Raw genomic sequence first — 21,085 nt, 5'->3', positions numbered from 1 at the left:
AAGGCAAAGATGGCGTCCGAAAATAATAAGTTCATGCATGGGAAGTGGTGCTGAATGCGTGAGATGTATACAATGAAGTCGGAATAACAAGAATAAATCAGAGATAGTTCCAGACATAAAAGAGATTAAATCAGTGGGGGAAGATTTTTATTTTTATTTTTTGCAATTTTAGAATAAAACCAAAATATACGGAATAAAGTAGGAATGTCAAGAATAAATCTGAAATGTTTAGACTAAAGTTGAAATGTCAAGAACAAGTTTGAAAGTTGAGAAGAAAGCCAACATGTCGAGAATAAAGTTGAGATGTTCAAATAAAGTCAAGAAAAAGTGATATTTCTGACAATATAGTCGAAATGTGGAGAAATGTCAAGACTTAAATTGAGAATAAAGTTGTAATTTGAGAATAATGCTGCAATGCTGAGTAAAAAGTAGAAAATAGCAAAAATAGAATAAAATATTGAGAGTTTATACGAAATGTTAAGAGTAAGGTTTTAATTACATTTTTGACATTTCATCTTAATTTTGAAAATTCAAATTTAAAAAAATCTTCCTCTCTTAATTTTCCCCAATTATCTTCTATTTTCTTCTGACAGCTCACAGCAGAGGACGTACACGGGCTGTTATCCGGTTGTTGTTACGGATCGTGGTATCTGTTGGCCTCTCTTTCCTGACACGCGCTCTGTCAGTGTCCAACGTCATTACCCAGCAGGGAAGTGACGTCAGACACCTCTAGCAGATTACTGAACAGGATCCTAACAGAGCGGAGACAGCAAAAGGGAGACCAGCCAAGCCAAACCGTAAACTCCTCAAAATCCATCTTCATCCGTGGAGATTTAAAGCGGGCCTTCATTAAAAACATCGAGAGCATAAAGTTCACGCTTGGACCTTTCTAACAAGCTCCGTATTGTCACAATATGACGTTATTAGTATTTTAAAACAAGAGGCGAAAGATTGTGAGAGCCGACTTCATCCGGAGACAACACAGAGGAGACACAATTCATCGCTCCAAGTGATTTTACTGTGTTGGCTGTTTTGCCTGTTTGATTTTGAAAAGGCTTTGGCTTTAAAACTGAACATTTTTGGATATTTTGCAGCTAGCGAGCCTGCTTGCTAGCCGACTACAAATCGCTGATAATGGAGTTGAGAGTGGGAAACCGATATAGACTGGGCAGGAAAATTGGAAGTGGCTCATTTGGAGACATCTACCTCGGTAAGTTAAACCTAAATAAACCTGCTGCATGATTTCTATTTGTTTTTGTATATGACGCTGTACGAGTACGCTTTTCCGGGTTTATCAAAGAGCTGATTGCCAATCAGCTGTTCAGTGTTAGCCACATTAGCTTCTAAGCTAGCAGTCAGTGAAGGAAAGCAGCTAGCAGCAACAAAACGTCTGTTAGCTCGTAAAATTCACAGTGAAACTGAAATATATTAATTCTGCTGCACTGTGGCCATCATATATATTTATTCTATTACTTTATTGAACAAATGGACTTAAAAAGGAATTCAACAACAGTAACAAGCTCGATGTAGTAAACCGTAATACAGGAAAATTTACAATTATTTCAATGATAACGAAATAAAATAAAGGCAAACTAACAAATTTAACTTAAATGAATATGAAAAAACTAATTCCTGATTTAAAAAATCTCTTGTTTTGTAGTTTATTATAATCTCTTAAAGTAGGCTTTTACGTAAGCTATGAAGACTCTAAGGTTAGGTGTATATGGATTGAGCTTGTAAACTCTCAAGATTAATTACATACATTTTCTTAAGATGCCTTTTCTTAATAAAATAAACAAAACAAATAAGACAAATGAAAAATTGTATTGAGGTTAACTTTGTGTTTACAATTACGATTCAGGTCATATTAAAAAGGATCTGACGAGACGTACAGTCCCAAAAAGGTCATTTAATGTTTACCTGTGTGTTGACAGAAGGAACAAAGATGTTAGCGTACATTTGATAACTGGATTAACTGGATCTTTGCCTAACATCATGTAGAATACATTTTCCAATGAACCTAGTTGGGGACAAGAATGCAAGCTGACAGCTGCAGTGCTAACCCTTCATTAGCTAGCTAAGCTAATATTTGAGTTTACTCACCTGAGCCCAGTCGTTGATAACATTTGAACTGGATTAAACGGATCTTTATTTGGAAAGCCCATTATTATGCGTTCCAGGATCAACTCATCGATCTTACCCTTCTGTTTTACTTTTATTTTATGAGGACAAAACGCTACATATTGATATACATGTCACAAATGTGATGGAGGTTGAAATGTTTTAATACACTCTGCTCCTGAAATCCAACCCCAATCCACCGCTCTACTTGGATCAGGATAATCTTGATTTATTTATTTTTTTTGGATCATGGTCTTCACAATCCAACTGTAAAGTTTTGAACACAAACTGAATTGTTTATCCAGATAAAAACTAAAACTGTATTGCCTGATCTAATCCGATTTCAGATTCCTTCTTTTCAGCAACCAATTTCAAGATTCGATCCAATCTGTAATCCCGTCAGATTACTTTTGAACAATTGGGCCATTGAACAGAAATAAAAGCTGTAAATTTAACTCTAAAAATCCCAAGAGTTGTAAATAACACACAGTTTACCTCCTTGTGCTCGGCAGCTTCCTTCAAACACAACAGGCCCGTCGAGTTTCCTCCTCCTAACTGATAAGAGATTAACCAGAGAGCTAGCTCAAATACATCTCTGAAAAATGATCCTTTTGCAGGGTTGTTCACAATAATTTGAATTCCATCTAAAGGCAGTAAAGATATTAAACGTGTGAGGATCTCTGCTGTATGAATTTGTGGCCCTTGAGGCGTAATTCGATCAAGAGAAGCTCCAGACCCGCTGACTATCAGCTGAAAGGGTTAATAAATCGTGCTGCTTGTGTAGAGCCCGAGGGGACGTGTTCATATATTACTGAGTTTCATCTACAAAGTGCCGAGAGCTGTGGCCTATTGATCGGGTGTTTTATGCAATAATAGATGAGGTGTGTCACCTCTCATTGAAGGTAAAGGTTGAGGAGATGTTCAGTCGCTGTGCTGATTAAAGCAGAGTGGATCTAAGATGTTAGCAGTGATGCTAACGGTGCTTTGTGGGGAACTGTTTTTGTAAAGGAAAGTGTGAAATGTAAAATATCTTCAGTCATCTCATTAGAATAAACATTATGATCGTCCTGCATTGACTTCCACCACCTCCATCGTTGTAATGCATCCTCTGGCGGCCATATTGGAGGTCCACAGCGCCTGGCAACAGCGTTTGAGAACAGCTGATCACATTTCCAGGTTTAAGAGTTAGTCATCTGAACAATAGAGAGGACGCATTGTTAATTCATGACCTGTTTTTACTGGCTGATCGCATCATCAATAACACGTCATTCATCACTCAGCGATGATCTCAGCCTGATTCATTGTAATAACAGTTATTTTCAGTGTCTGAATTTAGCAATAATCAAATATATCAGTAAGGATTTTATGTCCTGCTGCCATTGAATCGTGTTTGAAGTCTTATTCCTCTTTAAAGAATTATCTGAATTAGTAAATCAATCAATTCAATCAGTTGTGTCCATGACATCTGCATGTGTACTGTTAGTTTGTAAAAGTCCAAAACCCAAAGAGAGCGAGTTCACTGTGACATGAAACAGAAAAGCATCGAATTAAACAGATTTAAAAGTGTGAGAGACCAAAGTCTTTATCAACCAATAGATTCACTGATAATTGTTTAATACGAGGTGCTTTAAAGTCTGGTTCTTTTTATTGATCGTCAGATTTATTGGTAGTTTTATCTTTTGAGTGCAGGTTGGTTCGTTTAGTTTTTTTCTTTTGTTTAAAGGACACTTTGATCACTTTAATTAAGATGCATCACAGCTGTGTCATGGACCATTTCAGGGTATCTAAAAAAATCTGTATATTATCTGCAGAAATGCTGCAAAAAAGATTAATTTTATCAGTTAATCAGTCCACTTTTAAAGTGATTAATCAATCATGTAGCTATAAATGTCAAACCAACCGTCCAGAACTCAAAGACTCCTCATTTACTGCTTCGGGTGACGTCCTGTGCACGAAACTCTTGATGGATTTAACAACTCAAACAACATTCAGGAGCAAATTAATTAATTAATTGTTATAAAAAAATCAAATAGTTTACAGGATGTGTTTGAAAGCGATCAGATGTGAAGGATGCTAAACACATGATCACGCTCATCTCTGAATGTTTGTCAGACTGAACTTCCCCAAAACACAAAAGAGGAAGTGTCTCAAACCACTTCCTGTCTGAGCAGCTGACAGGCGGTTCTACAGGCGGTTCTGAGGTTCTATGTGTTTTTGTTGGGTCCCAGCGTCGGTGTCATTGTAAACCATGTTACGGCCTTGAGGGAAACTCTCTCTCTGTTCTGGATGTCTGACGTGACGCTGGAGGACGGGCAGCAGCTCGTTCTCCCTCTCGGCCTTCACACACTCATCATGCTGCACTTTGTTCTTTCAGCTGCTTCAACAAGTTAGTCGTGTTGCTTTGCGGCGCAGACGCAGGTTTCATGACCTCTCTGCTGATTATTGTTTCTTCTTCACATCACTTAAACCTGAAACACCTCCAAACAAGCGCTGACGAGCCGTTTCAGGGGACCAGCTCTTCGTCTTCTGTTCAGACGTTTGACTTTAGTTTCTCTGACCGTCTCTGTTGCTGTCTGAGAGGTCGGCGCTCATCACATGACACGCCAGCTCCCCCAGAAGTGAAGCCAAACCTCTCCATCGCCCCCTGGGGGAGCGGCTGTTAGTTTAGGGAGCGCTTGATTTGATCTGCAGCAGAGTTCTCTACGGGCGGAGCGTTTTAAACGTCGATATCACCGTCAGTCATGTTTATTTAATCGTGGGAAGATAAAATCCTGATCATTATTCGATTAACTGCGCAGCCCTCGGTCAGATCCAGTCCAATACTGCACTGATGGTGAGCGCTGCCAGCTGCTCGCTCATCTCTCCTCCTCTCTGAGTGTTTGCTGACTAATGTGATGTAACTGTTAATCAGTCAGGACAGAATAAAGTACTCACTTACCCTGAGGTCTGATGGCATTAATTCATCCTCACAGTAAATAAGATTTTTCACGTTATGTACCAGAAACAGCAGAAAGCGCTGACGGTGTGTGAGCAGTCGGGTGTGTCTGCTGTTTGTTGTTGGCAGGAGGAGAGGTGAGGTCAGCCGTTGGACTGAAGTCTTGGACTTTGTGCTGGCTGTCAAATATTCAGAACTGCTCGAGTGGTTTGTAATCTTCACGACTGTCACCACAAAACGTCTCGTTTTCAGCGCCTGCACAAAGAAGTCTGTTAAAGTTTAGCTCCACAAAGATTTCCTGTTGATTCTCCTGCTGCTCTGAGCCGTGTGATCGTGTTGAAACACGCGTCAGATATCCTGATCTGTCTGTCATCGGCCAAACTCCCTGAACTGGAGCGTCCTCGGCTCTGTTAACAAACGCATCAGAGTTTCTGTTGTATAACGCGACCTTGTTCTGGACGTCGATTCAAGCAGAAAGCAAACATCAGACCGGCTGTCAAACATGATGGTTACAAAGAATTTAATAGGATTTATTAAATAATAACTTTTTAAAAACAACGTTTATAAAATGTTTCCCAGAAAAACAACAATAACTGAAACCGAGCAGATGATAAAATGTAAAGTCAAAGATTTTGCAGCCTCATTTCCTCTGGCAGCCTGTCAACAGCACAGACGCTAAATCAAGTTATGAAGTATCTTTTATTTCATGTAATGACTCCAGTGATGCACGCAGCTATAAAACACAGCCTTCTCTTTAATAGGTGTCAAATTCCCTTTAAAAATTCAGCTCAGTTATTTGTTTCAAAGATGGACAGTGAATTGATTTGGTCTGTCCCTCGTTTATTCTTATTACCGTATCATTTGTTCTTCCTGGTGTTGAGGCATTAAAATGATTTACTTTTCCTTTTACGAGGAGGATAAGGAACGTTTTAAATTCCCTTTTTACACAAAGTCAAAGCGAGACTTAACGTATTATTCCAATAAGATGTGTATGATTGGGGATCAGGTGTAGCTCAGTCGGTAGACGCCCCATGTCTTCGGCGTACTTCCTGTCTCTCCTCACTGTCCTCTAATAAAAGCCCCAAAATCTGAACACAATCAGAATATATATAAGTCAAGAAAAAGATGTTTTTGTTGGCAGTGTTTTGGTTCATCTTCCTGTGAAAGGACGCCACGCTAACATAGCAGCATGCTAAGGTTAGTAATTGACAGGCACAATCTGTCTTATTTGTAAATCTGTAAACATGTCAGGGTTGGTTTCGTGGTCTGTTCACTCCGTGTACATCACTTATATTTGACACGAATGGCACAATACTACTTTCGCTCCGTTTCTAAAAGAGGTCAAAGTTCTTCATACCCTGTTTTTATAACCGTCCTCACAGTATAATAAACCTCTCTGCAGCCTGCTGCAGTTTTAACGCAGCGCCATGTTTGGTCCGAAGCCCTGGTGATAAAACCTCATGGACCTGGTCCAGCTCCGCCTCAGCCTGTTACCTGTTTGACTGGCCCTTATGTAACAGGTACTTGGCGTGTGATGTCTTGGTAAACTGAAATGGTTCCAGCAGTGTATGCTAACAGGGATGGGTCCGCTTACATAAGCAGAGAGAACAGTGAGGTGGTTTGGAGCTGCTACAATAACAGAGAACCTGAGACATGCTCAGACCGTGTGCTGCCGGTGACTCACTCCTCACACTCATGACGTCCTTTCATGCGGCCTCTCCGCTCCTCGGCTTGTGAAACTTTGTGGTTTTGAGAGTGTGAAAAGTTTTGGTGTTCTTGGCGGTTTTGTTGACGTCACGAAAGACATCAACGTCCCCGAAACTCGCTTGAGTTGAGAAATATTGTCTGATTTGCAGTTTCAAAGCGACTCGGTGAGAATAAAGACGTGTGAGAAATAATGCAGAAACATGCTGAGTTCATCCTGAACCTCAGGCCTTCACAGCGAACAGAGAGGATGAGGATGACATTCTCAGAGCAACATGTAGCATCTGTTAGCCTCCCTCAGTGTGCGGCTGCAGGATTCAGGACAGGGGATGTTAGCTGGAGCGAGGCTTCTGTGCAAATACGACTCTGATAGCACCCGGAGCATTTTTTTAAATCCTTCCTGGTGTGTCAGAACACCGGAGATAAAGGAGAGAGTTGTGTTGTAGAAGCTTTCAGTTGTCTTCAGTATCTAGAACCTTTGTTGTTCTGGGTTTTGTGTTTCTTTGTGTTTACACTTTTAATCTTTAAGTAATGCTCCACCTTTGTGTATTCACGTATGGAGGCTGTGCGATCGCGTTGAAAGAGATCCAGACCCACCGTGCAACATCAGCCGTCTTTGACACGTGGATGCATTTTCACTTCGTCTGACAGAAACTTCACTCGGTGTAAACGGGGTCTCGTGTTGTTGTCTTTCTGTCTGTGTAGCTGGATGTGTCTGAACATGTTTCTCCTGCAGCCCCACTCAGGATAAAACAACACACACTTTCTTACCTCTAACACACACACACACACACACACACACACACACACACACACACACACACACACAGATGTATGTGCGTTCCCTTAGAAATCTGTCTGGACAAATCACATTCCTTTGATGCAATAAAGCAGACGGCAAACTGAACTGAGCTGCTCTCAGTGGGAGGAGCCTCTGCACATGTTTTCACTGTTGTTGATTGATTAGTTGATTTATTGATTGACTGACACAAAGCTAAAACAACAAATCAGTGTGACTGAGCTACATGTCCTTGTGTTGTTTACCAGCGTACTTTGAATATGAATCCCTCACTGGTGAAAATAGTTACTTTGACCCGCGCGTCGTCTTTATTGGCATCATAAACTCATAAACCTTAATGCAGTGTAATATCACAGTGATCAAGATCAACATAAAACAACAGGACGCGGTGGGGCTCTCACGGGCAGGAACTTTTCCACCCACTGCCCCCTCACGGTTCGGTGGTTAACCGTCGCCCCGGCCCGCTCTTGTTTACATGAGTGAACACAACATGAGCGGTGGAAACGCGAGTTTATTAACCATTACGAAGTTCGTATCCATAGTGATATAATGAAATCTGTGGTGACGACTACTTGTTACTACGGGCTCGTCTGCGCAGATGTGCAGAGGGTTGAAACAGGTGCTCTGACAGGCTTCTTCTGCTGATTACTGAGTCTTTAACACGAGTTTGTTCTCGTTCTGAATGGAAAGACGAGGTGCTTCCCCCGGACGCACGAGTTTACTGCATCACTTTACATTTTAATGCGTTAGAGACACTGGATGCGTCCCCAGCAACATCACCGGGTCTATGATATAAAAGCAGTAGTGGTGATGGCGGTCACTGGGTCCACCGCGGTTGGCGTCTCATACCCGCAGTATCGGGGTCATGCGTTACCGTGACAGCCCTACGTGCACGACAAAAGAGGTAAAATGAGCCACACCTTAAAGGTACACATGAGGATCGTGATGCATCAGTAAATCAAACTATTTCAATATTAGATTATCAGTTATCATTTTAATCCTGTTTAGATGAATTTAAAATAACTGACACAATATTTAGGTTGTTCAGATTTTCGGGACATAAAACATTTGAAAAGAATCCGTTAAACGACCTGAAAGTATATAAAAATGTTAAATGTACGGACTGCATTTCTTTTTAGATTAAACACCTTTACACTCATAAACACCCCGATAACTAAAAACAGGCAAATTATGATTGTGAGTTTGTACAAATGTTTCTACACTCAGGATTGTTTGACTCAGATAAGTTCGGTGTTTGCTGGTGAAAAACATAAACATGTAACGTTTAAAAAACTTTTTTTTCAGTTTTCAGGATTTATTGATTTTCTAACCTTCAGGATGTAAATTATTTTGAAGGAAAGACGTCAAGTTAAACAGAAACACCAATATAAGCACTGGTCTCTTTTTTATGGCCGATTTTTGAGGGTTGAACTTTAACAGCAGTTTTTTTACGTGCACACGTCCGACCCGAGAATCCGCTCATCAACAGCACGGACAGAAGCTGTTTCCATTTATTGATCGTTAATTTACTCTCACTTCTGAGAAACGTGGCACTCCTGATCGTATCAGGTTAATGGAGTTGGGTTGTTTGTGATTTGGGTGAACTGACCCTTTAACGTACGACCTAGTCTGGTATGGATTCGGGAGGCTGATCGATGCTGCGTTAAAACTCAGCAGGAGAGCTGCTTTGTCAAAGTCCCATCGTTGATTTCCTGCAGTGACCACACACACACACACGCACACACACACACACACACACACACTCTGTTCTTCACCTTCATTAAACAGTTCATGTGTTTACATTATACAACACATCACCTACAAACTGAGTCATGGCCGTGATCGTGTGCCTCGCCCTGCTGAGTGCTGCCCAGCCCGCCCAGATGACATCATACGGAGAAATCAATGATGCTCCATCAGGGCCGCTCTCAGCCTGCGATTGAACCGAGACCACGTGTGGGAGAAGTGGGATTACGTAACCGGGTGTCCAGTTGCTGTGATTATGTGGAGGGAACTGGACCCCATGGCTGTATTTAGGAGGAGAGCAGCTGGACTGTGGTTTGTCAGAAAGTGCTCTGAGACCAGTGAAATGAGATTAAAATGTCCTGATAGCTGGAGGAAGTCAGACTGCACGTGCGAGTAGCTGCAGGAAAGAGGAGCAGGGTACGTTCAGTGCACGCTGCTGGTTCCTCTTCCTCTTTGGCTGCTGTGTTAACCACTGATATGTCCATGTGTACTCAAGCAACCGCAGAATGATTTACGAGCCTTTTTCTGTCACTGCACACCCTTTGGAAAATGCAATCTGTTTATTACCTTCATATCATCCGGTTGGATCCGGATTAACATGACAGAAAGACGTGACGGACTTTGTCCTGAGCGCGTCCAAACTGCTGCAGATTAGATACTGCAGATGAAACAATGCTGGGAAGGAATCTGCAAATATAATACTTTACTACATTCCTAAAGTGTTTCCTTGAGCTCACCTGTCTGTGTCTGTCTGTCTGTCTGTGCAGGTACCGACATCTCAGTGGGAGAGGAGGTCGCCATCAAGTTGGAATGTGTGAAGACCAAACACCCTCAGCTCCACATAGAGAGCAAAATCTACAAGATGATGCAGGGCGGAGGTACAGTATGCTCTACGTTACATGGATATGTGTGACCGTGTGCTGTTTAAACTCCAGCTGTGTCCCTGAGCACTTAGTGGCCCTGTTGTTTCTCCCTGACCTCTGTGGGTGTGTTGAAACATAGCTGTGCTCTGTTAGCTGGGAGAAACTGTCTTGACCTCCCTGTGCAAGCATACACTGACGACATAAAAGACTGCCACACCTTTATCACATGCTGGCACCTTCCACCTGGGTTTGATACTTCCAAAGGTGACCAGTGGAACAAAACAGCCATAAGGAAGCGACAGCCTGGAGGAAGCTAACCAGTACATGAAACAAAATACAGGAGAAAGTCTCTAAACTGAGCTGACGCTTCCTGGACTTCAGACGGGGCAGTAACAAACAAAGTCTCGACATGCGATCAGCGTTGAGTTCCCCCTGAAACGTGGAGGTTACATCATGTGTGACTTGCTAGATGCAGCCAACGCTAGCATGCTAAAAGCTCATCTTTACAATGCTAACATGCTAACAGAAACATACTACGTTACCTTCTTAGTGAAGCATAATGTTGGCTTATTAGAACTAAAGAGTTTCATCAGCTTGCAGGTATTTAGTCACGAGTCAAAGACACATTCAGTTAACATGCTGACAGCTTGTTGTTCGGAGGTGAGCGTTACTGTCGGGCCCTAAAACAAGAATCAGAGAGACTCTTTAAATGTCCTGTGAGCTGAGCACAACTGCACCTGTAGCCTCTTCATATATGTTTAAGCTAGTTTTCCCTCCCATGCTTGAACTCTGACCTTACTCAGTTAGCTTGCTCTCAGAGCACACTGTGGGCCGATCTGAGCACGTACAGGAGACCGTTCGTCTCCGTCAGCACGACTGAGCACACATGCATTTGTATTTTTGTTCCAGCATGGCAGGATTTATTAGGGCACGGTAGCTGACCCAGACTGAGGCATGTATTTGCGTTTGTATGTATATAAATAGCTGATGCAGAGAGCGTGTGTGTGTGCGTGCGCAGTGCTAGGTGCTGAGCAGCAGCTTTCTGTCGCTGTCTGCCTGTAGAAGGAAATGCCAGATGGCCTCTTCGCCTCGGCAACGTCAGCCAATTACCAGCTACTACTAAACCAGCTGGCCTCTGCCTTCACACCCCCCTGTCTGTCTGTCTGTGTGTGTGTGTGTGTGTGTGTGTGTGTGTGTGCGCGCGGTCATGGACACAATGTGCATGACTGAGCCATTTCTGTTCTCTAAAGAAGAGTCGAACACAGACCGATCAGACAACCTTTGCTTTCCTGTGATTCTTCAGAGGCAGCAGCCGACAACCTTCTGTAACTTACAATTAACAGGTTAATAAGAGATTAAAGGTCGATCTTCATGATACGAAAAGTTCATAACAAGATCAATCAGCTTAAATACACTCATGTTCACAGTTTGTTGTTAAACATTAACTTTTAGGGGGAAGTCTGAGTAGTTGCACAAACTGTTTTTACCACCATGGATCAACCGACATGAAGTCTATTAAGACTCGAGTTTTAAAATATTGACACCACTGATTATATATTTTTGTGAACAAAGTGCTGACTGTGAACTTCCCCTCTCTCCTCCCTGCAGTCGGTATTCCCACGATAAAGTGGTGCGGGGCCGAGGGCGACTACAACGTGATGGTGATGGAGCTGCTGGGGCCGAGTCTGGAGGATCTGTTCAACTTCTGCTCTCGCAAGTTCAGCCTGAAGACGGTGCTGCTGCTGGCCGACCAGATGGTGAGAGGAAAGAGGAAGAGAAACAAACAAAGGGGGGAACTGGAAGTTACAGGCCGCAGCTCCATGCTGCTCTCTGCTCTTTATAAATACAGTTTTTGTTGGACACCAGTATCAGACAGAAGTCAAGAGCAAAGTACAAATCTGTGTTCTAAAATAGTTTTTTTGGCTTGTTAGAAAAGAGAAACATAAACTAGACCTCCTTCTGTTCCCTCCTCGCCCCAAACTCTCACAAAGAGACAGAGAAGAAGTGCAGTTCTCCTCCAGTTGTGTAGCTTTGTCCACATCACTACAGGGAAATGTATCTGATCTCATGCCGCCATGTTTCCCTGATCATTCTGACATCACATCCTGTCTCCCTCCAGATCAGCCGCATTGAATACATCCACTCCAAGAACTTCATCCACAGAGACGTGAAGCCGGACAACTTCCTGATGGGGCTCGGCAAGAAGGGCAACCTGGTCTACATCATCGACTTCGGCCTGGCCAAGAAATACCGCGACGCCCGCACGCACCAGCACATCCCCTACCGCGAGAACAAGAACCTGACCGGCACCGCCCGCTACGCCTCCATCAACACACATCTGGGCATCGGTAAGACCCTCAAACTCCTGACTCAGGACGTGTGATGGAACGGGTAGACCCGCTCCAGGCTGCTGATCTGACTCTGTCCTCTCTGTGTCTACAGAGCAGTCCAGACGGGACGACCTGGAGTCTCTGGGCTACGTCCTCATGTACTTCAACCTGGGCTCTCTGCCCTGGCAAGGCCTCAAAGCCGCCACCAAGAGGCAGAAGTACGAACGCATCAGTGAGAAGAAGATGTCCACGCCCATCGAGGTCCTCTGCAAAGGCTACCCCTGTACGTTTGACTGCTCCCTCCTTTAGTTCATGTATAAACCTTCAGTGCGCTGCTGTTCCTTTTTGTGTGTGTGAACTCTCCTGTTTCCTTCCCTCACAGCGGAGTTTGCCACCTACCTGAACTTCTGTCGCTCCCTGCGGTTTGACGACAAACCCGACTACTCGTACCTCCGCCAGCTCTTCAGGAACCTCTTCCACAGACAGGGCTTCTCCTACGACTACGTGTTCGACTGGAACATGCTCAAATTCGTAAGTTAAGATTTCTGCTTGTTTACATCACATGTAGAGTAACATAATGATGACCTTAACGAACATGCAAACAGAATGAAGTCTCCGTCTGATAGGTAGCTGCTCCTCTCGTATTAACCCTTTACCTTGCCCGTGTGTTTGTCAGGGTGCCAACCGGGCCGTGGAGGACGCAGAGCGGGAGCGTCGTGAGCGTGAGGAGAGGCTGAGGCACAGCAGGAACCCCGGGGCCAGGGGCATGGCCTCGGCCTCAGGAAGAGCCAGGGCCACTCAGGACGTCGCAGCACCCTCCCCCCTCAACCCCGCCTCACACACAGGTCAGCACACACACACACACACACACACACACAAACACACACAGACACACACAGACAAGAAGGTCATATTTGTTTTTCAACTATTGATTCCATCTATCAGCCTGACGCCTTCATGTCTGCTGTCTGTCGGCAGACTCTCTCTTCTTCTAGCCGTGCTGTTATTTTCCACACGGTTGATTCATGTCAGACATGTTTGTTTTTGTCTCTCAGGTTTGGAGAAGGAGAGGAAGGTGAGCATGCGTCTTCATCGTGGGGCACCTGTCAACATCTCCTCTTCAGACCTGACGGGACGCCAAGACACATCCCGCATGTCCTCGCAGGTAAAACACACACACACACACACACACACACACACACACACAGTTCTTAGTTACGTAATGCCTACTGGTACCCGCTCACATCTAAAGATATTCAGTTACAGAATATGACACTTTGCAAAGACTGGGATTTCTACAAGGTCATTATTTATAACTAGATTCCTGTTGAGACTATTTCCCATCATGCACCTGGTGGAAATTAACTTAAATCGGCCGCAGCTGCTCTCGTGTGCGTGCACTGGTTTGTGTCTTCTGTGAGTCTGTGATGTTAGCTGGGTTAGCATTACGAGCTAGCAGGTGGCTCCTCTGATCATGCCTCTAGAATCTGACGCTAATTTAAAACGTATTGATGTTAAACAGAATTCATTGGACACAAAAACAGAAATCATTTTGACATTAAATGTTATTAAATAGATGATCTGTGCCTTGTTGTCCAAATGTTCCCTCAAACAGGAAGCATACATGACAAAAGAACACGCAGCATGTACACATCTGTTTCACAAAGCACTTCCTGTTGCACTCGGGCCATATGTTGCTTATTCCCGTCTTCTGCATGTCACATTGTAAAAGAATCGCTGACATGAAGCAACCGAACAGCAGCAGTGATGTAACAGCAGAACGTGATAGGACGGACTAAAAAACAATTTATAATAATAATAAAAAGTCTAAACTTGATTTATAGAGCACTTTTCAAAATCCTACTTACATGACTATTGTAAATAAAACGGAGCCGGAAGAGAAGAGAAATATTCAGAGAAAAGACTGGAAAAATACAGACATTAATGTCGTAAATTTCCAGAAAAAAATTAAAGTTTATGAGATTATAAAGTCAGAAACGTGCAAGAAACAAAAACTAGTAAAATCATGTTTAAAGGAGCCTTTTTGAGCCGCGACCCCCCAAAAAATATGTTGTGGTTCACGGCCCCCTCCCTCTGATCCACCTGCGTCTCTGCCCTGTTGGCTCTGCTGCTCACGCAGGCGAGCATGGTTCAGAGCTCGGAGCAGATTCAGCCTCTCTGCACACGAGAAGCAGACTGCATAGAGGAGAGAGACTGAGCGACCCTCTGCTGCAGAAACACACGTTTCTATGCTTCCTGTTTGCCCCAGGGGTTACATCACACATGAGAGTTACCCTACGACCTCATGACGGCGTAATGAAAGGAAACAAACCTTACATTACGGACAAAGAATGTACTAAACTGCTTTAAAATTTAGATTTGTAATTAAAGTCAAGTTAAGTTATTTGGGATCCAACAGCAGAACTTATTGTGACGGAGACAACGCGACTGCTTTACAAACAGAATGATGAAGAAATGCAAAAAGTAGGGCCAGAATATTTGAGTTTACGCTGTCGTACGGGGCTTCTTCTCAAAGGCAGCAAAATAAGACATTAAGTTGTAAAATCATCAGGTTTTAAAAGAAAGCAAAGACACAGTGTAGACAAAAAATAAGACGTAAATAATTTAATGATTATTGGCTTCTGTTAGACAGTTTTAAAACCCTTCTACCATCACAGCACAGAGGAGCTGATGTCGCCCGGCTGCACTCCGCTGATTAAAGGCTTCATTAGGTCCTTTGTTCTCCTCCTGCCTGCAGACGTAGTGCTCCCCCTGGAGGTCAAAGAGGGGAACAGCCAGACTGAGTCTAAAAATAATGTTCGCTTCAGTCGACCACAACCAACAGCTGGAGATACACTTACACTTAGCTGGAGGAAGGTGACTAAATATAACTTAAAAATGCCACCATTAAACCTGAAAGGGTTTTATTAGAATCATAAAATATGTTTAATTTGCTTCATTAGCCTTTTAAAAATGAGCAGTTTTTCCTCATCACAGTTTTCCCTTTCTTACCTCACAGGTAAAAGATTAAAATCTGCAAACTCAAATTTGATAATGATTTAATAAATAAAGAATTCATGAGCAACTGTGAAAATAATCATCAAGCTGATGTCTACATCAGTGTGATCCCTGCAGCTCATTAACAACCCTGATGAATAATTCAAATCATTTGCATGCATTAATATACATAACTGAGACTGTCCTGTGTCTATATATAAAAGCAGACAGTTGATCGTATGGCTATCTATGTGCCTGCTTGTCCCTGTAATGCAGTCAGTTCATTTTGTTTCTAAAGGGTTTAAATGCCTTATTGTGGCGGGGCAGTGAGACGGGAAACGCAGGCTGAGACTTGCCTCAACTCGCCTACGTCACTCGCCTTACATATTTTAAAAATCAGTCAAACACACACACACACACACACACACACACACACACACACCCCTCCTCCTCACCAGCTACGTGACGTTACTTTATGGGTGTGGAGAACCGGACAACGTCATGAAATTTTCCACACATTTTTTAAACGTGGAACATAATTAATTGCTAGGTTTTTCCACTGACTCAGATTGTTATTCTACGTGTGTGACAACATCACAGAAAGGATCCCTACAGAGATAGACCTTTTTGTTACAGAGGAAGATGATTTTATTTAACCACACACAGACGTTACATCGCTCTCTGCAGACACACCAGACTCCATTGATAAAAACTGTGATTTTATCCAAGCATAATATTGAAGTTGCTGCTCTACCTCTGCCTTGACTGTGTAATTTTTTGGGGCAAATCTGTGTTGGAAAAATATTATAGGTTAATATATAATAGGTTAAATTAGTGGTTTTCTGAATGGAGTCTGGTGTGTTTGAAGAGAGCGATGTAACGTCTGTGTGTGGTTAAAACAATCATCGTCCTCTGTAACAAAAAGGTCTATCTCTGTAGGGATCCTTTCTGTGATGCTGTCAGACACTTAGAAGAACAATCTGAGCCTGTCAGTGGAAACAACAAGAACTTTTAGTGGACGACCTTTGACCCATCGAGGATTATGTTGCAGCCATTACAGCCTGTTTGAATGTCTCAGTAGATGTGTTCATCCTGCAGCAGTGAAACTTCTTCTCTCCCCTTGTAGTCAGTAATACTGTAAAATATGTAGAAATAGGGTCCAGGCTTACACTGTGACAAACACTGCAGTAGCCCTTTAAGTCTAAAGTCTTAACTGTGTTTCCTGTGTCCTCTGCAGGCTCTGTCCCGGGTCACACCCAGCGGCCTCCAGTCTGCAGCTCCACGGTGAAACCCCTCATCCACCTGTGCACCATGGAGGCCTCAACACGCACCACCTGCAGCACACACACACACACACACACACACACACACACACACATACACACACAGGACTCTTAACTGACACAGAGGACTACCAACCGGTGCACAAGAGTCTGGCTGCGCTCTTGTTCACTTCACAGAGGAGTGTGTGTGTGTCTGTGAGAGAGAGAGAGACGGGCGGGTGGAGTACACTCTGGTTGCCTTAACAACTTTGGCAAAGTAGCAGCCACATCCTCCCTCCTTCCTCCCCCATGGACGAAACACTCCCCCCTCCTCCTCCTCCTCGTTAATGTTGATGAAGCCATGGATTCTCTGGCATCTTTTTTTTCTTTTTTTAACTTTGGTTTTACTTATTTTTGTTCTTTAGCATTAACCTTCTCAGCTCCACTGGTCAGTCTTCACAGGGAAGGAGAACGACGAGTCTGTTAGCTGGTGGACAAAGTGTGCGGGACTTTTCTAACAACGAGAGCAGGAAGAGACACATGATGTTCGAGGACAGTGTCTGAACTCTGTTCTGTGTCCTGAAAGAGTCCTCGCACCCCTTCTTTGTAGGCATTATAGGTTTAAATGTGAAGGTAGGTTAACCATATTGTTTTAAAGTGGGACAAAAGGCCTTTTAATGATCCCATAGAGCGACTTTTGTTCCTTTGTGTCCTCCTCAGGATGTCGTAGTAAATCCAAAAACACGCAGCACGTTTTCTTTCACTCTTCAGGTTGTGTCTGCAGTGTGCTGCTTTGGGAAAGCTGTAAATGGAAAATATTTTCGGGGCTCGATCTGTCCGCGCTGAATGGATGAGATGTTTTTGAACCCGGTGCATAGTGATGTGGCTTTGTGTGCGTGTTTGTGTGGTTCTGTCGTAGGCTTTTACGAGCTCAAAGGGGGCGGGGCTGAACATGATGAGGGGTCATTTTTAATTAAAACATTTTAACTTCTTTCCCTCCTGAACCTTTCTATAGACCATCCAGCTGCCGGCCTCCATTTGGGGTCAAAGCAGTTTTTTTTCAGACACACCTTTTTCCGTGTCCTGCCTGGACCTCACTACTCGTCCGTCGAACCAAAAGACTTCAGATTGTTTGCATCTTGCTTGTCTTGATGTGGCTTTCCAACTCTTCCCCTGTGCATAAAACTACAGCACAGCACACCGTTACAAACGAGCAGGTTGAATTGGAAATATATTTGAGGAATGCTTCCATGTCAACGAGACAAACCGCTCCAGTGAGTTCTGTTGTAATCTCTCTGATCGGCTAACGATGTTCTAACCTCTGGGCGCTGCAGCCGCTGTTTCAGGGCTTCATTTGGATAAGCAAAGAAAGATGCTCAGACCAAGACCTCTTTTTAATGAGCTGGTCTTTGAGTCGAGTCCCGACTAGCATCTTCAAACAGCAGACTTACGTTAGAGAGGAGAGACGACAGGATTGTTTCTGATACTTGCATGCATAGTGTATCGTTGTCAGACGGTGGCTGCTGGTTCTGTGGTTGCATTTTGTCTTGCGTTGCTCTCCACATGGACCACTTTGTTGCATACAACCAAAGCCAGCTAAGACGCGATTGGTCGATGCTACTTGGACTTTAACTGTCCCCATTCATAACTCCATAACCATGGTCTTGATATCTGACAAACTTTATAGAGGCCGACCAGTTCAGGATTCGAGCTCTAGATATTCACTTCCCCAGTGTCACACGTCTGGTTACGTTCAGAAGGATAAAAGCCCCCGTTGTTGTTCTAGCTCCTGTTCTCCTGCAAGTCGTGACCTTTTAAAGAAGCAGAATAAACTGCGTCCTAATTCACCTTTACAGACACTTAATTTATTGTGAGGTTTAAACTCAGATGTCATAGATGGAGCACAATGAGGTCAAAGATACAGGAGACTGAAACGAATCGTGAGGCTGAATTTCTGCTTGTAACAGACGAGCGGTGCGAGAGTCCAGGTGGAACGTGGACAGGTGTGTCTGTAACACGAGGCTGAAGGAGGTTTGCAGTCTTACAGACTGAGTGATGTCTTAATAACGGAGGTCACGGCTGAGTAGCGGCGGTACTGGAGCTACTCGTGACCGCGCGGTCGGCTGAGCTGACCTGCAGATTTTGAAGTAGAAGATTCTCTATGTGGTAGTCTGGTTGCAGAGTATTGTAGGCCATTTCCTGTAGTTAAAGGGCGAGGGGTTGTAGTGGTAACTTGTACATGTTTGTTCTGTTGTTGTGTATAGGATGTGCCTGCTCTGTCTGCTAGGGTGACGACAGTGTATGGAGGGACTGGGGCCGCCTCACTCCGTTAGTTTTTTTTAATCTTCTTCACCTGTGGGCTTGAAAACAGTGATGGATTCAGTCTGTTCGTCTCACTCATGATGGCTGTGATAAATGCAAGTACACTTTAGGTGGGAGAATCTTTCTGTCGGTCCGTCACGTCTGCTTCTCCTCAGTTTCTCTTCTTTTCTTCACCTCCACTTTGTTCTTAACTGTGCAGTGGAGATGTCGCTCATGTCCCACAATGCATCTCTCACTGTGGATTCATGGGAAATCTTCTTTCCTCTCCCTCAAGACTTTTGCTCCTTATTTGTAATGCCACTGTATTTGTGTATTTTAAACTGTGTAAATAAATTAATAAGTACTTGTACATGTTGCTTTTTTTGAGTGGACCTCATGAAATGAAAAACGGAGACATCTAAGGTCATTCTTTCCTTAAAGTCTGCAGAGTGCAAACTGAAAATCATCTGTAAATATCTGAACCAGAATGAACACTTTCCCTCTGGACCTGGTTTCTCTGCGTGCACCGTCCTGAAAGGGGAAACAAACTCACACTGATTCCAGGTGCTTTAACACAAAACAGACTCACGCTGGCACTGAAGTCTGCACTGTCAGTGTGTTAGCTTAACGCTAGCAGTGTTGCTATAATGACACCACCAAATTTAACATCTATAATTCTTTAACAAGACGAGGTCAAAACCTCGTATGTGGCTGACCACATCAGGTCAGTGTGCGCTTTAGTGGGCGATGTGTTACAAGGACCGTCCGTGTGAGGCCGATGGCAACGTGTTTGAAAGCAGGTGAGGACAGCGGACGAGCAGCCCTACCTTCTCCCCGAACAAAGTATCCAGAGCCGTACAGACAGAGAGTCGCGTCAGTCAATGATCTGCCATTGCGAGGTCGCAACTCTCTGTACGGCTCTCCAAGTACCATCACTCGCTCACTCACTCAGTCACATGCAGACCCGTGTGTAGGGCTGACCCCGGCAGTTTTTTTTGGTCAATAAAAGACAGTTTGGTCTTTTATTATTCTGCATTACTTATTTTCGTCTGCATTATCTTTTCAGTGTTTTTCTGCCCTGAACACAAACGCAATCTAAATTAAATGCACCCTTAAAGCCGATGCAGATATATAAAACATTGTGTTTTGTAGGCCGCAGTGCAGCTTTAACATCTCTCCATGTATGCCAGGCTCTGGTACATCCAGTCCTGGAATAAAATCTTTCCTTACAGCAGTGACTTAATGTAACCACCGGGGGGTGCTGTGGAGTAACCCGAGCACCTGTGTTCTGCTGCACAGAGAGGACGGTTACACAACAGGTCACGCTGCTCCTCCCTGCAGGATGTGCAGAAACACGCATGCAAGAAGAAGAATATCCATGGAGACCGTCTGTGAGATACAGACCAGAGAGGAAAAGTATAAAGCAGATTAAATTCTCACTATAAATAAATGTGAGCATCTGCAGCACGATTCCAGGGGCAGATGTTTCTGTACGCGCGTCCTGTGCTGCGGTGAGACTCTGAGCTTAGAGGGATTGTTAACGGCCGCACAGCGACCGCACAGTGATGTTTCATCGCCTGATTATTAACTCTGTCAGTCAGGGTGTTACAGGAAACACCTCCTACTACAACTCTGTGATCAATGCTGTTACATCACAAGTGCTCATTACACACAGCAGAGAGTCAGGCTGGTGAGGGGAGAGGGACTCAGAAATACAATCAGGATGTTCTTACTGTTTACGTGCACAGAATCACAGTGGAAACACTGAGCAGCTTGGACTTCAGCTTTCTACCTGATTAAATGGAATATTTAACACGACAACTGACCGGGAGGCAGGAAGACACCTGACAGTCCAACCTGCTTAAAGCTGCAGTAATGTCTTTGTTTACACAGTACAGATTTTAAACTTTATCTCTGTATCTGATCAGGTACATGGTGTAAAAAAAAAAACGTACATCTGATTGGACATCCTTATAAAACATGGAGAATGTTCCCTGTAACAATGTTCCACTTCCCTTCAGCTGAAC

General features: G+C 43.6%; 1 protein-coding gene across 1 annotated transcript; it reads left to right on the top strand.

Annotated features, from left to right (window-relative positions):
• Positions 1-758: 758 nt before the first annotated feature.
• On the top strand, positions 759-19,428 carry csnk1da (casein kinase 1, delta a). The gene is made up of 9 exons (XM_069674064.1): positions 759-1,210; positions 10,073-10,183; positions 11,777-11,925; positions 12,288-12,516; positions 12,611-12,781; positions 12,881-13,029; positions 13,175-13,343; positions 13,554-13,663; positions 16,733-19,428. Exons 1-9 carry the CDS (start codon positions 1,135-1,137, stop codon positions 16,781-16,783), a joined length of 1,215 nt encoding a protein of 404 aa, XP_069530165.1. The 5' UTR covers positions 759-1,134; the 3' UTR covers positions 16,784-19,428.
• The last annotated feature ends 1,657 nt before the right edge of the window (positions 19,429-21,085 follow it).

Source organism: Semicossyphus pulcher, unplaced genomic scaffold (assembly GCF_022749685.1).
Source record: "Semicossyphus pulcher isolate SPU_LCO1_2020_fin unplaced genomic scaffold, fSemPul1.0.p SCAF_23, whole genome shotgun sequence".
NCBI classification, from domain to species: domain Eukaryota; kingdom Metazoa; phylum Chordata; class Actinopteri; order Labriformes; family Labridae; genus Semicossyphus; species Semicossyphus pulcher.
The sequence above is the reverse complement of the archived record's forward strand: the minus strand, read 5'-3'. Positions and strand labels throughout refer to the sequence as shown.